The following is a 16,474-nucleotide window of genomic DNA, read 5'->3' as shown; positions in this document are numbered from 1 at the left end:
AGATCAATCTATGGATATCCTGAAAATCTGGAATGAATCTGGCCCTCCTGTATCTAGATCCCCAGTCTAGTGTCAAGCACTTCAGTTAAGTGTAATGAGGGAGAATGCCCCCTTGTTTGATGTTACAATACCCTTCTACTAACCACAGTGGTGTTTCTAGACCATGAAATGGGTGAGAAGGAGTGTTGTAAAGAATAGAGGCTCTAACACTTAATGTAGTCTTCCTGGTTCCAGATTGGGTTTAAGCTTAGATTTGGTTTTTCCAGAAGTGTCAATAAACGAGTCTTGGGGTTATTTAAAGTAACACTTTATTTAATTTAACAACATACTTGACTGGATTGAGATGCTCATTTTAACAGATAAAATATAATTTTAACCAACAACTACATACATTAAATAAAAATAACATAGAATGTGACTAATGTACATGAAACAAAGATGTAAAACCTGCAATATTGAAATAAGGCAACTTTGACTTTGTGTACATATGGAGAGTGCGTATAAAAATGTATGTTTACAAAGGCAGATTTCAGTTTGCTCAGTAATTGCTATACGTCCTTTGTGATTGTCTTAAAAAACAGAAGTCTTTTTGCCCTCTTGTGTTCTGATCAATACAGAAACAAGACTGTCAAGTTTTAAGAGGTAGGTCCATTGTGTTTTACACAAGCACTAAGACCTGAGCAAACTGAAGATGGAAACTTTGAATCCTCAAAAAAGCACTGCAACGGTGTTCCAATGTTGCTTCAAAAGATAGGAGATGCAAGGAAGCCGATGTGGGGAAAAATTCTTCTGCAACGTTGGGCACGTACCACTTCCAAGTGTCTGGTGGCTGGCACACCTGCTGAGACTAAGAGGGGACCTGAACAGGTTGATTATTAGCTTTGGCCTTGTGTCTGTGAAGCAATATCCTTTCCAAATGAGGGCTCTCATCAAAAGAAAAATAATTATAATTGTTAAGTTGCTTGATATCTTGTGGACAGCCAAGTCCGATGAAGTGTCATGGAAGTGACCTCAGCAGTCACCCAACATGAATACAAAACTAAATAAACATGATTTTGTTGAATTTACAACAGATTCCTTGGTATGTTATTACATTTGTATAGCACATGGTCTGCTTTTAGTATGACCCTGTGGAACCGTTCAATCTAAGCACGATTCCAAGGTTTACTAGGCACTGCGGAAGCCCATTCTTCTCATCACTGTATGTTTTGGTATTTTATTCAGGTGGTTTTCAAAACGGGGGTTTAGATCAATTACTGTGAGGATGAGAAAGGGCCTAAGCTCAACATGCAACAGATGAAAGGAGTAAATGGTGCAGAGAGCTGCAGACCAAATGAAAAGAAAAGTGACACAATCTAATTACTTATGGTTCTTATTAAATGCTGACAAGTTCGGGATAAAGAATTTGCAATCATAAAGCACTCAAAGAAAGCCCATTTCAGTAGTGTTCAGTCATTATCTTTTTTTGGCCTCCTAAAACTTCACATGTTTAACACTCTCTGTATTTAAATTTGCCTGCAGTTCAATGATCGTTGGAAGCAACAAACTATGTGCAAAGTGCATCCTTGGAATGCAAGTTTCCCACGTTTCATATGAACCCTGCTTCACTAGTACCCTAATCTGAAAGAAAAACAATTCCAGGGACCAAACCCGTTTCATAGAGCATTCCCACAACGCAGCCTGATGCTAGTTTCCCTTCCACATATTGCATCCTTCCACCATCCTACCCTTCTGGACTATCTTACTCTTGCAGATACTTTTTCACTCCTGCTGCTTTCTTTGTCACATGTTTCATATCACTCCCTTCTCTCTCTCTTTTTTTTTGTTAACCTCCCTTTTTTTGCTTTGGAGCAAAGTCCAAGCATGAAACTTAAGTAGGGGTCACATGCGGGCAAGACTCGTGCAGTGCATCTTTAAACTTTGATTGAATTTTCTGAATAGCAAAGGCTATCCGATAAGTTGTGTTGTGATTAAACACGGGCTAGTTTCCCACATGCATATGGTCCAACGTACACACTGATTTGTTTTCCTTGAGCTTGATAATATTTGGTGGCAGGTGCAGTACTTTCTTGAAATCATAAGAACCTAACTAGTAGAAAAAACATTAAACAGAATTTTCCTCCCGGAATTCAGATAATTATTCGAATTCGGAGAAAATAAATATCTTCGGCACCTGGGTCCAACTTTGGAGGAATGCATTTGGACCCATATTCCAGCCAACAGCTGTAAAACCACGGGTATTCTTCGTATATTCCAAGTTTAGCACAGACTTCATGTATTTAATTAAAAATACAAAATAAAAAGTGCATGTTTTTGACTTGTCGCATTCAATTCATACCTCGGAGTGCAAGCTATTTTCTATACTTTTTTATGCTCCGTCCCAATTCCAGACCGGTTTCAATCCAGATTTAAAAACTTCTGGAAACCCTCACCTGGTTTAATTACATCTGCTCTAAAAATAGACTAAGAAAAACAGGCTAGTGTACACCCCTGCACGTACCTGCATGATGATACTGTATAAAACATTTAGACTAATAAATAGAATGCCTTGAGCCCGGAAATCTTCTCAGTTTTCAAATAAACAAAATCCATCATCTAACAAGTTCAGGGACAGCTAATATGTTCTTCTTGTGGTATAGTCCAGGACCATACTTGCAGCTCCAAGCAGTGCAGGCTCCAATAGCTTAGAGGAGACTACAGAAACTGCCTGGACGGAGGCCAGTCCACGCTGGCTTATGACGTCTTTCACAATGTTGATGTAATGATCAGAGAGGATTCCAGACAGGATCACCAGGGAAGGGTTCACAGTGTGCAGAATATTCACAATTCCTAATCCCAGAGCGGTTCCAGCTATTTAAAAGAGAAAAAAGGACAACATTACTAATGAAATGATTAACTTAAACTACGTTCTTTCTAGCAAACCAGCTCTAGGTTGTTTTGAATTAGCCAGCCTACCACCACCAATACTTTCCAAGCATGTAAATCACACAGCAAAATCCCACACTGGACGCACAAATTGAGAGAAGCCTGTATTTGGATGGCCTAAAAGATACACTTTTGTCCACTCCCTAGATTTCTTTCTCTTCTTTTTACTAAAGCTTTTGAGGTCATGGGATAAATTACATTTCTAAGATGTTTCTGTGAACGACGCCGGGAGGCAGCCAATAGAAAAATGAAACTTTCGCTTTAGTCTAGTTATTATCTTCAAAGAGATACTACTATGATGGCTGTTGGAAGTAGATCCTTCTCTGCATTTTGCTATATCCCTTCCCTACAAGCCAAAAAGTACTTTATCTTTGGGAAAGGGGTGGAGGAATGAGTACAGCTTCATAAATTGCAGGATTTCCCATCTCTCTCAAAGTACAAGTCCAGCTTTCTCCAGTCCCAGTTTCACAGAGCTGGTTCTTTATAGCATCTCCTCTAGTCTTCAAAAACGTGAAAAGTTCTTATGTGAAAGATCAAAGTGCAGCAGCATTTAGGACACTGTTTTTTTTAATGCTAAACAAGGGTGCTCCAATTATAGGGAGAAACCTGTTAGGATTAAAATACTCTTCATGGTTTGGACAGGCTGTGCAGCTGTTTGCTTTTTTTTTTACCCTGCTTTTCTTCCTGATATCTTGACAATTGGCTAGGACCCCAGACGTGCTCCAAGTGCAAGTGGCAGGTGTTTCTTGCATGTGTGGTAATATGGATGAATGGTGGCGTTCATTGGGACACCACAAGTACAAGATGGTGGATCATTTGCAGGCACCTTTGTCAAAATGGATGTGGCTGTCTCAACATTTGTGCAGTTGAGGTCATCCTCCCCGAAACTGGTTATACATTATTAGAGGGTGGGAGGTAGGTTGGAGTGGAGATGGGTGGGTGAATCTGAGACAAAGGAACAAAAGAGAGCGCTTTCTGTCCAAGCAGCCACTACACAAAAATGTACTGCAGTAACATAACTATCAAAGAATGAAGCAGGAAGGGGGCATAACTGTCCCTACACGTCAAAGGGGCATTTGCCTTTCTTCCCCCTTCCTACTTACCTTGCTTTTACAGGGACCTGCTCAGTTCAAAGAAACTCATGAATGTTTCTATTATCTCTATCTCTGTCTGGCAGGCTCTCTCCATCTTGTATAACATCCACACCCAGGAGAACCAAATTGAATCCTATTCTTTGTACATTAAAAAAGAAAAAAAACACACTCCATGCTCATCCTAATCCAGACACACCCACTGAACATGCACACTCTATAGGTGTCTCATGCAACCTACCCAGAGGTCCTTATACTAGATGCCCTTACTTCAAAAGGTGGGTACCATAGGTGGCAGCTCAGAATATAATTTTGACAAAGGCTACTGTGGCAGAGACTCTGTTAGAAAGGATCATACCATAGCTATGCACACATGGTAAGCTGGGTCCAGCAGCGACAGTGGAGAAACGTCTTGTGCTCATTCGTGTAGAGTTACCGCCCCCTGAGAAAGAGCACCGATGAGGAAGAAAGGAACCAGGGGATGTCACTCAGACCTTTTAGCCTCTATTGAGGCATGGACGACAGCTCTGTCTTTCTTCCAAAGCACCTGTTTTTATCTTTATGGAATGGAGCTGGGGAAAGGTGGGCGGCTACCAAAGAGTTGGAGTAAAAGTAAAAGGAGGGTCTAGAAGGAAGGCTTAAAGCATGAAGTTCCTGTTAGGCACTCAGTAACTTGGCCGTGATAATCATTTATTCTTGAGAAGTTCGCTGGGCCAGGGGTTGAAGAATTATTTTAACATAACTGGTGGTTTCAGACTTTTACGGGCCTTAGGCTTTTGGCCCAAAGTCTCTGCAGTACATCCTTGTCCATGGAGACACTGGTGTACATAGTCAAATTCTTACCACAAATGGAAGACACATTTCACCAGAATGGCAATAACATTAACTTCAATGTGCCCAGCCTGTTTAACCTTTTTGACCTAGGACTCCAGAAATATTTCCTCTTGTGGGAGAACGTAGCTGCTCTTCAAGGAAGCTGCAATGACTTCCACAGACAGAGTCAGCTGGTGCCCAGGAACAATACCGTTGGTAGATAATTTTTTGTTGGGTGTCAAAATGTAGAGCATTGCATTATTGAAAATTATTTGTCATCATGGCTTTACATTCATCTTCTGCGGAGGGTCAAGAAATGTACAATTTTCGCTGGAAATGTTCACCGTTTGTGGCTGCAAAAATCAGGATTTGCAGTACCCCCAAACTGTGGACCTTGATTACCAAAATATTTTGGCTTCAGATAGTGGATCAGAAAATTGGAGTTAAATAGGTTGAAAATTCCCCTACAGTGTGCATATAGGCTTTTTGACTGGGTTTAACAAGTGTGCCTTACAAAGTTTCACTATTTAGGTCAAGCATTCGAGACATCTTGTATATACTTTAGAATATATTTATATGTGTATGTACTTTGTGGGCTCTGGAGATCAGCCCTAGGACTTGTCTGCTTTCTTCTGTTCACCTGCCTCTATTTAACTGTTTTGATAGAAAACGACCAATAGAAGTCAGTAAAATACCAGAATTGCTTTCTACTGAGGGACTTTCTTTTTTTATTTTTCTGCCAACTGCCTCTATTTAACTCTCTTGATAAAAAACGACCAGCAGAGGTCAATAAAATACCAGAATCACTTTAGCATTCTCTAGATTCCAGTCCATAGAAACCATCTTCCACGAGCACCCGAAGACAATAATATTTGTTTCAAATGTTGTATTTTCAGTGATATGACCACCGAAGGCCCTGATTTTATATTAAAAACAGAGCTTTAGGCTATACCATTTCCTGCTGAAAGGCAATATTTCTCTCCATGTGTTCCCATACCTGGCGTGTCACGCAGTTTGGTGTTCTCTTTCCCTTCATGTTAAAGAACAGTAGATGTTTCAGCACCCAGGCTAATGTGCTGCATAGCTAAATACATATAAGGTCCCAAAGGCGAGACCGATTGCATTGCAAATGCTTGTTTTGCTTGTGCTGACTGAAAGTTTGCTTTACTTTAATAATTTTCAAGCTTCTTTAGTGTATATTTGAACTATACTAGTTCTGAAGTTCAGATGTGGCTTCATTATAAGGACCTTTATCATATCCCATGATGTGTTTTTCAGCTAGAGAGGGATTTCTTCCGTGTGATTTCCAGTGGATTTTACCTATCTATCTATCTATCTATCTATCTATCTATCTATCTATCTATCTATCTATCTATCTATCTATCTATCTATATTCCTTACCAGTTTTGAGTATGTTGGCTGCTTTGCTATTGCCTAGTTTGGCTGCTTGAATAAGATGAGCTGCAGAAATAGGCTCATCGTTCTTCATCGACATTCCATTGACCAAGAGTAAATCTTCTGTATTGGGAGAGAATAAGAAAAAAGGGATGAAAATTGTCACAGAAACAATGGCTGCCACAAACAAAAATAATTTACACGTTTTTGAGATGAAAGCTTTGTAATTGAAAAGGCTTTCTAAAAAGGGATGCCATACCAGAGTAACGTTACATGTTATTTTACTTACTATTAAAAAGTGTCTCGTGGCACAGATCTCATTTAAAGCCCTGGAGGGGCGAGAAGATTAAGTGGTAGCCTTATAAATAGAAAAAACGTCCCTAAAACACTTAGGTCACGCTGAAAAAATAATCCCCTTTATTTCTAAATTCGAGAATTCACATTGGATCCACCGCACTGAACAAAGCTCCAGAAGAGGTTTGTATTACATCCCAAATTCTAGGCATATTTTAATAAGTAAACATCTTGTTATTGGGTTTATATCCAGGCTAATCACTTCCATTCTGCTAGCCAATGCAGCTTGACAAACCAATTCCTGCTCCTCAAAGACACCCCTTTCTTATGAAGTTTCTTTGGGATATTCCCCAGCAGCAACTGGCAAAGACCCTATATCTGAAGTTTCAGTAGGCATGTTTGAAGTAGGGTCCTTTACATCTACGTGGAGTGCTAGCAAGAGCCTTGATCTTAACAATTTTTACACAATGTGCTCCTTGATAGCTAAAGAAAGCATAAGCCAGGTCTTGTTTTTTTGCCCTGCATACAATAAGCTGAGAAGGAAATGGGTGTGTCCACTGTGCAACTATCAAGCCGTTATGAGACATACCAAGGTCCTAAGGGTGCAAAAGGGTGATACACCTATCTATACAGTGGCTAACCTAAGCAAATACCTATTTTCAGTGGGGCTGATAAGGAAAGAAAAAGGCCAGAACTTTTTAGCTTGGCTGATTGGCAAAGTGCTAGGACATATCAAGCAAATTTGTCTCCACTATATGACTGATCAATTAGGAAAAGAATGAACTGTCTAGATAGTCTGAAAATGCATGCCGGCCACTGATGCACTTCATTAATTTTAAATGGAAATTGGCTCCCGTATTTCCTACTTTTAACCATTTACAATTGTCCTGTGAGGAAGACGCTCAATTACGTAGCAGGCTTGATCTATAGCAGTTGTACAATATTTTGGCAACAAATGGCTCTCGTGTTTTACCCTATGTTTTATCTGATTTTAAGGAACATGTCACATAACTTATTTCCCAGCCTCTGGAAGAGGGGCATAGAATGGCTATGAAATGTTTTTAATTATTATTATCCACATCTGCATTTTTGCAAGGTTTTAGAACGCAAATGTATTTCCTAAATGTTGGAAATTTGACAAAATGAAATATTGTATCAAGTGTATGTTTTATGCAATGGATATTTCCAAAATAAACATTTACTACACTGTATAAGTATACATCTATGCCGCTTGATCATGTAAAATTACAACAGTAGACAGCACAACAATATCTTCAAACAACTGCTATAGAACCTGAAAGGCGTATAAGCTTTTGATTAGTCCATACCGAGGAAACTCTAGTGTGGCCACTGCTCTCCATGTCATCAAGGGCATTGTTTCAAGTACTCAGCTTTGCTCTCACAACCTAATGCATGATGCAATGCATCTGTCTCTGATATTTTGTATGGGTCACTGTGTAGGTGTTCAAATTTGCTTCAGGAACATTTGCAAGGAGACTAGATTACTGTTCTGTGAAACAAGATTTAAAGTGATAATTCTAGAACTATACTTTTAGTGTTGGGCATACATATATCACAAGGTTTTTTGGGGGAATCAAGTGTAAACAATTTCCAACTCTAATATGAATATATATTGCAATTCATTGGAAGTTTTGGAATTGTTTGAAGTCTAGTGTAGTAATTGGTGTTTTAATCAGCTAAGTTAGTTTGATTAGCAGTAACATTTTATAAAGTTGTCATTTTAGAAGGGTTAGGTAGCTTCATTGGCTCAATCACCATTATGATAACTCTGATACCTTGAAGAAGCACACAGTTTGCATTTGAAAAACACTGTTGAGATGCAGCGTGTTAATATGCTTTGAAGAAGCTATTGCATATAAGTAATTAGTTCAAGCATTTTGAAGAATAGACTTTTGTGATCGAATACAAATCTTGTCTGGAATGTTGTTCCATGTGAATGCTCCAACTGAAAAGCTATTCTGTTGGTGGTGACTGTTGTTTGTGCTAGATGCTTACCTTATGCAACTGCCTGTACTGGGATGGAATAAAAAGTTACTTACCTGCGGCAATTATCTTTCTGGTGGATACTTTGTCCACTGGCAGATTCCTCACCTGTAAAGCCACCCCCAGGTGCCGGACTGGATCTGTAAAACTTCACAGATACAATGTCGCTGGTAGAGGATGCAGGACTCAACGCCAGAAGAGATGTCCACCGATGCCTCCGAGGCAATAAAGCTCCCACCATGGTGCGTAAATGTCAGTTTCCCTCCATTTTCTCCAGTTATTCCATGCGAAAGGGAAATTAAAATGAAAAACCATTGCAGTTAATAAAATTGGAACTGGGATCATATTGACATTCCACGTAACACATTCATCACACTGGTAGGCGGGCAGACGGGTCGGTGAAGAATCTGCAGGTAGACAGAGTAGCCACCAAAAAGACTGTTACCATAGGTAAGTAACTTTTTCTTCTGAGGGAAACTTCTACATGCAGATTCCTCACCTGTAGAACTGATCTCACAGCAGTACCCTGGCCAGGAGGAGGGTTGATGGATGATTTGAACCAAGAAATCCTGCAAGACTAATCTAGATAATTGTCCATCTCTGCGTACCACTGCATCAAAGTACTAACACTTAGCAAAGGTATGCAATGAAGCCCATGTTCCCGCCTTACAAATTTCCGCTATCTGAACACAGCGAGCTAGCGCAGAAATGGTGGACTTCGCTCTGGTGAAATGGGCCCTGATCCTTTCAGACGGCTCCTTCTTGGCTAAAGCGTAAAAGGTCTTTATGTGTAGAATGAGCCAGCAGGATAGAGTCCTCTTCTGAACCGCCTTCCCTTTTTTGGCCCCTCAAAAGCCAACAAAAAGCTGGTCATCTGACCCGTATTTCTTTGTGTGGCCCAGGTAATATTTAACCCCCCCATATAGGGTCTAACCAATGCAACCATTACTCTTCCTTTGTAGAATGAGGAGGGGTGTAGAAGGTTGGACGGGTGATGGATTGGGCAAGGTGGAAGAGAGTGATTACCTTAGGGAGAAAAGCAGCCCTGGTGCGCAACATCATCTTGCCTGGAAAGAAAGTAGTGAATGGAGGACAACAGCTAAGGACCTGTAACTCGCGGACCCTTCTAGAAACGTGATGGCAACCAAAAATACCGCTTAGGATGGTCAGCATGTGAAGGGTATAATTATGCAAGGTCTCATACAGAGTATCAACACACAACGGACAAACATCAACTATGCTGCATGTGGGGGAGTGGGTATCCCTTTTTAAGGACGGTTCCCCTCACACACCACCACCTTTTAAAATATTTGTATTGTGCACTTTACACACTGTTGCAGTAGCTGTTCATTTACTGATCCTGATGAAGGCCGTGACACTTGGATACTCCAAGTGTCACGGCCTTCATTAGGATCAGTAAATGAAAAGCTACTGCAACAAAGTGTATAAAGTGCACAATTAAAATATTTAAAAAGGTGCCTCGGTATACTATACTGAACCAGAGTGTTCTATGTCCAGTAGACCTCACCGATGGGACCTGAAAGAAAAAAGAAAGAAGTGCAGGGGCATGGTTTTAAGCCGCATTCAAACAGACAAATATGGACTTGGATAGGTTGTTTGGCTGAAACATGTTGATCCTGTATATGTAGCTACCTTTAATGTTGGTCAGCTCCATCACCCAGCTCATTGCTTTTTAATCCTGCCGCTTGGTAGCTGAATAATGCCTGTTAGCTAACCCCGCAGGCAGTTTTAAATTCACTTTCACTCACACATTAGCACTGCACAGCACATACTTTTCACACACCACGCTCACATAGGGTTTTTAGCATAACCCATGTGCTGAAAATGAAAACATCCCCGAGATCCTCGCTCGTAGAGAGAGGGTTGTAGCCCGCGCTGAGACTAGGTCTTGACGCGAGGAGGCACCCCTATGATGAAGCATGACACCTATGGTGTGTGAGGGGAACCGTCCTTAAAAAGGGATACCCACTTCCCCGCATGCAGCATGGTTGATGTTTGTCCGCATCGTCTCTAGACACTTTTCCTGGACCCGTGGGCTCGTTGTGTGTTGATATTGCTAAGTGGGAAGTGCGCCCACACAGGTCCTTAAACTCCTCCTGACCCTCTTTGTGTGCGATAGCTCATACAGAGTACACCCATTACGAAAGTGAGAACCAAATTTAAGTCCCCATTGAAGAATTACAAATGGAGTGGGAGGAAAAGGCTTAGTCAGGCCTCTAAGAAAACGCATGACAACAGGGTACCTAAACAGGGATGGCTGATCCGGCAAACTGAGGAAAGCAGACAAGAAAGCTAAATACCCCTTTACAGTGCCGGGGAAAGCACAAAATGAAGCACTTGTGCCCGCTCAAGTTCCATACATGTAGGTGTAGGCCTCAGATATTGGGGTGAAGATCATTCCCCCCGAAGGGGGAGAAGGTCCAGCCTGAATAGCAGGCGGAGTGGAGGACACGTGGAGAACTGCAAGAGACCTGCATACCAAACCCTTCTTGGCCAATCCGGGACTATGAGATGACTTGGGCTCAATCTTGGCAAATCTCCTCAGAACCAGAAGAATAAAGGGCATGGGGAAATGTGTAATGCAGGTGAAAGTTCCACTTCGACTGAAAAGCGTCCCCCAACGCTCCTCCCAATGGATACTGGACGGTGCAGAACTGCTGCATTTTCCAAGGAGGTGCAAAGTACATCTGAGGTGTGCCACACTGGGCGAAAGTGTTCTGGACTACTTCAGGTAGAAGACACCACTCGTGATCTGCAAAATTAGACCAGTTCTAACTATTGGCTCTGACAGATCCCCTGTGCTTGTTGACATACGACACTGCAGTCGAGTTGTCCATCAAGATCTGGATGGACCAACCTACAATGGAAGAGAGGAAGGCATTACGTGCCAGCTGAATCGCCAGCGGTTTTAATCATGTTTATGTGAAGAACTTTCTCTTCTGGAGACTAGACGTCTCTTATCTCCAGATGAGCACCCCACCCCAGGATGGAGGCATCCGCCACTACCGTCATCATGGGCGGAGGGAAAGTGAAGTCCATCCTGTATGTCAGGTTTGCTTCGTGCCCCTACCAAGCCACTTCCACCATAGCGCTCAGCAAGATCGCGATTGAGTCCGATAGACCTCTCCTGAACTAGAGCCACTACCTGCAGAGGCACCACTGCCAGGTCCTCATTTGCCAATGTGCATGTGTGACTAGGAAAATGCAGGAAGCTAGGAAGCTAGGAAGCCTAGGAATCATAAGACTCTTAAGACTGCCACTCTTGCGCTTGTTTGAAACAAAGGAATCGTCTCCTGGATGTCTGCGATTCTCTGTGAAGGAGGAAAGGCGTGGAGAAGGGTGGTGTCCAGTACCAACCCTACGAACTGGAGTTGGTGGGAGGGCCATATGTGAGATTTGGGCTTGTGGATCAAAAAGCTCTGGCCAAAGAGCAGAGATGCAGTCGACTGCAAATGATGCAACACTATCTCCAGTAAGGTGAGCCAGCTATTCATTTATCGGAAAATAGGCACACCAGACTGGCAGAGATGGTCCCCAACCACCACCTTTGTGAAGACTCAAGGTGCCGATGTCAAACGAAAGTGTAGTACTGCAAATACGTAGTGTGTAGAAACCACCCCATACCACAAGTACTTTCGATGGGAGCGCAGGATAGGAATATGAAAGTATAGCATCACGCAGATGATCCAGTGACACCATCCCATTTCCAACACCAGAAGAACTTGAGTCAGCATTTTTAACTTTTCCTTCTTGAGGAAGAAATTCAGACTCCTGAGGTCTAGATTGAAATGAAGACCACTGTACTTTTTGGGCACCAGGAGGTAGTGTGCGTAGCAACCTTTGCCTAATTCTGTTTCTGGAACTTACTCCACTGCACCTTTCTGAAGGAGAGCAGCCACTTTTGCTGCAGAATGCTCAAATGACCAGGAGGTGGGGAAGAAAGAGGAGTGGGATGGGGTGTGGAACCTGAAGAAACGGAAGGGATCTGAAGAATCCACTGGTCAGAAGGAATGGCCTTTCAGGCCACAAGAAAGCAGGAAACTCACTCAGTGCGTCGTTGGCGAAACAACGTTGGTCTGCTTTTCAGTAGGTGCTGGGGAGGAGCAAAAAGAGGAGGAGGCGGAGGAAAGTTAGAATGTGGATCCACAGCCCTGTACTGGCGAATGAGGGGTTCATTTGCTGCTGGAGTGACTGAAACAAAAGGAGGAACCTCTGCCAAAACCACAAAAATAGTGAAGGGACAAGAAGTCCTTCAATGGTTGTGGAAGTTGAAGACCAAGTGATCGTGCATGGATTTCAAAGCCTTAGATCTCTCCAGTGCAGAGTCCGGCTTAATGCATCAAAGCGAAGGTCCATCAGATTAGAATGGACGTTTGAGGAGAAGATGGACGTCTGGAGCCAAGCATAGTTACGGATGGAGATGGAGGTCACCTTGGCACGGGCAATGGCACCAGCTGTGCCAAGTCCGGATTTAATGATATGGCGAGAAACGTTCGGACTGTCGGCGATGACCTCTTGAAAAAGCTCCTTCATGTCGGAGGGGATGAGGGGCAGCATAATTTGGGCCATGTCCTATAAGGTATGGTTATAACGAGCAAGGAGGCAGTTGAGGTTTAAGGATCTTCTTGCCATACTCCCTGCCAAGAAAGCTTTCTTGTCCAAGCCTCGGGCCTTTTAGACTAATTATCTGAAGGAACAGTAGGGAAGGCACTACCCAATTGAGTACTGGAGCATGAAGTTTGAATAACTAGGCTCTCTCACAGCAGGTGCGTGGAGAGTACTGACAGGTCACTCAGAACTGAACAGTAGTGGCAGTCCACAAGTCTGTCTATTACTGATGTAGATAAGGGTTTCTCTTAAACCACCAGAACAGGTGTCAGCAAGTCCTCATTGAAGGGTGGCAAGTGTTCTGATGTGGCTGATGATGGTAACAGGACCTCAGTAAGAAAGTTGGTCCTAGCCTCTGCTGAAGGGCCTGACAAATCCAAGGCTTCTCCAGCATTTTAGCATTATTTCAAGGAGTGACAATGCCTAAAGTGTTCGGGAGCTAGTTGGGAATTCCATGGGCAGTTGTGGTGAGGTATTTAGGCCACTTGCCAATGATAGGCCTTGAAAATTCTTGAAGGGGGTCCTGGTTTGGGATGTCATAGGGTAGCTAATCCACAAGGTCAGAGACGGTGCCAAAGAATTCATGGAGACGTGTTCCTCAAGCTTCCTCTTCAAGCAAATGTTGGGTGTTTACCAGCAGGTATGGATTTTAGGATTGATGTCCGTTTGCGGTGCCTGTGACTCCGTATCTGGAGGTGGTGGTGGCAACACTATCCACAGAGTCAGTTGCAGCACAAAGTAGCAAAGCAACGGACCAATGCAGGGAAGCCTTAGAGTCAAACCTGAAGGCACGGAGTTGACCGGCGTCAGTTGGAATGTTAAGAACAGCAGAAGCTGGGGTGGAGCTGATGTTCCCAAGAGGCTCCATAGGGCGGTGATGCCTTGTCAAAGATGCTTTACATGGCGTTGAGGAGGGCCGCCGGATCCGGGAATTCAGGGAACTGTGGCGTTTGAAGATGAGGTTTGAGTGCTGGTGTTAAGTTCACAAGACACTGTGGAGGCTCAAAAGCGAAGCAGGGCTGCATGGAGTATCCTCAGGTGGTATCTCAACCAACTCTGGTTTTGAGGCCAAAGGTCCCATGGGAGTCAGACAGTGTCTGGAAGACTTTTCTTGTGAGTGTTTCTTTGCTTTCCTATGGCGCTTCCTTAGCTTGGTGGATGAAGAGGATGGACAGCAGGAATGAAGTCAAAACCACTTTTGCCCTGGCCATAAAGAATTTGGTCTCCTGCTCCTTGATGGCCTTGTGGTTCATGCTGAGGCATGAGGAGCAAGCCTTGGAATCATGGGCAGACCCCAGACACCACAAACAGACTGAGTGGGGGTTTGTGATGATTATCTGTCCCTCACAATCCTTGCAGGGTTTAAACCTCCATTTTTTTGGGAGGAGACATGGTCTGCTGTTAGCAAAACAAAATTTGGTGTGAGGTATTTTTCTCCGAGATCGATGCTCCGATCGGCGTCGAAGGACGGGAAAAACAGGAACCAAAGTCAATATACCAGGCCAGATGTTTTATGGCTTTGGAGGCATCGTCTGACATCACTTCCAGCACCAACTGAGCCCAGCGCCCTCTACAGGCAACACTATCTTTGAAGTTCTATGGATCGAGTCTGGTGCCCCGGGGTTGTCCTACAGGTGGGAGTATCCATCAGAATAATAGCCTGCTTTTAACGTGGTTTGACTGGCGGGCAAGTGTGTTTATGTGGATTCACACAGTGTGTTTAACAAGCTGCAATGCATCCAAAACTCAGCAGCCTAGCTAGCTTTTTGCCTGCATTGGCATGTCTCATCTTCTGCACTGTGCATTCTACACGGACTTCTTGTTGCTAAAAGGGTTACTTCTAAGTCTTTATGCACTATCAATCAAGCCATTCATAATTAAGGTCCACTCTACTTGAGGAAGAAATTCATTCTTCCTCAAGTAGAGTGGACCTTAATTATGAATGGCTTGATTGATAGTGCATAAAGACTTAGAAGTAACCCTTTTAGCAACAAGAAGTCCGTGTAGAATGCACAGTGCAGAAGATGAGACATGCCAATGCAGGCAAAAAGCTAGTCAATATCCCAAGTAGGTCTCACTGGTCATTGGATGCCTCTCCTTTTAGTTCCCAAATTCGACAAGCCCAATCAGGTGGGAGGGTTTTCTCAGTGGTGGCAGTGGCATAAAGGAATACCCTCCCTTTTAAATTGCAGAAAACACCACTGCACTGACATTTCAGAAAGTCTTTAAAAACTTGGATGGACAGGATGTAATTGTATTTTACAGATGGACGAAGGTTCATGGACTAGATGTTGGCTATAGGCTCTCACATTTGTTGCTTCTCTTTATACATTTTGAAAATGTAATTATACCAGATTCTCATTGACTGTCTATTCTGTGTCGTGGGTAAAGGAGCTGCTTCTTTGTCAGTGCAAGGACACGTTTTAGGTATTTGCGCGGTTCTGAACTCCTATCATAGCATAAGATTCATATAACACTGATTGAAAGCATGGTAAAGAATAAAGGGTAGCTTACCTAAGGCATTCATTAGGTTTGACAAGTTGGGGCTAAACATGCATGAAACAGGGAGTCGACAGGAAAAAGAAGTGGGGGAGAAATGTGCTTATGACTTCAGCTCTGGCTAGTTTAGTTACAGATTGCGGCTGTTAACCATAACTCCTTCAATGTGCTCTAGCCCCGAATTTTCTATGCAGATGCCTGTCTTAAGAGTTCAGTCTTCCCAGCTTTTTGGAACTCAAGGCAATACGGTTATATGTTTTTGTTTTTTAAAAAAAATTTATTTATTCAATTTTAAACAACAACTGAGCGGTTGTACACAGGTTTCATCTTATCTCCCTCCAGACATTTTTCATGTAGTAGCAGATTCCAGTGACACACCAATTATGCATGTTTATCTACGACAAAATGTATTAGTAAGCACATGCCATACTAGTAAACATAGATGAACCCAACATCATACAAAATTACAGTATAGTAATAGCTTTACTTTACGTTTCGCTATTACTATCAGAGGTATCATTCTGCCCATTACCATCTACTATTGGGTTAAGAAGCTCCCAGCAGAGGTTGCATAACTTCGGCTAATTTTTCATCCTTTCTACGGGCTTTCATGTGCAGTTCTTCTGCAAGAGACCATTCCCTCATCCAGCTCTCCAAAGTCAGCACTCATGTGCTCATCCAGCATATAGCTACCCTCCATGAATTGTAGCAATTTATAAGCCATTTTACATTTCTTGGGCTTCGGGGTCTGCCCAAAGAGACAATGTGCTGGATTAGCCTCCACTTGGATACACCCCCCCCCTTGCGCACTTTTGCTACCACAC

At 42.8% G+C, this 16,474-nt stretch overlaps 1 protein-coding gene across 5 annotated transcripts in view; it reads right to left on the bottom strand.

Moving 5' to 3' along the window:
• Nucleotides 1-291: 291 nt before the first annotated feature.
• The window catches only part of GNE (glucosamine (UDP-N-acetyl)-2-epimerase/N-acetylmannosamine kinase), a 230,403-nt gene continuing 214,220 nt past the window's right edge, over nt 292-16,474 (bottom strand). For all 5 annotated transcript variants that reach the window (XM_085641102.1, XM_085641104.1, XM_085641105.1 and 2 more), the window contains 2 exons: nt 6,231-6,347; nt 292-2,850 (listed from right to left, as the gene is read on the bottom strand). In XM_085641102.1, the coding sequence (XP_085497228.1) occupies nt 2,615-2,850; nt 6,231-6,347 (353 nt within the window). In that variant the 3' untranslated portion in view covers nt 292-2,614. The remainder of the gene's footprint in view (nt 2,851-6,230; nt 6,348-16,474) is intronic.

Source organism: Triturus cristatus, chromosome 2_2 (assembly GCF_964204655.1).
Source record: "Triturus cristatus chromosome 2_2, aTriCri1.1, whole genome shotgun sequence".
In the NCBI taxonomy this organism is placed as follows: domain Eukaryota; kingdom Metazoa; phylum Chordata; class Amphibia; order Caudata; family Salamandridae; genus Triturus; species Triturus cristatus.
The sequence above is the reverse complement of the archived record's forward strand: the minus strand, read 5'-3'. Positions and strand labels throughout refer to the sequence as shown.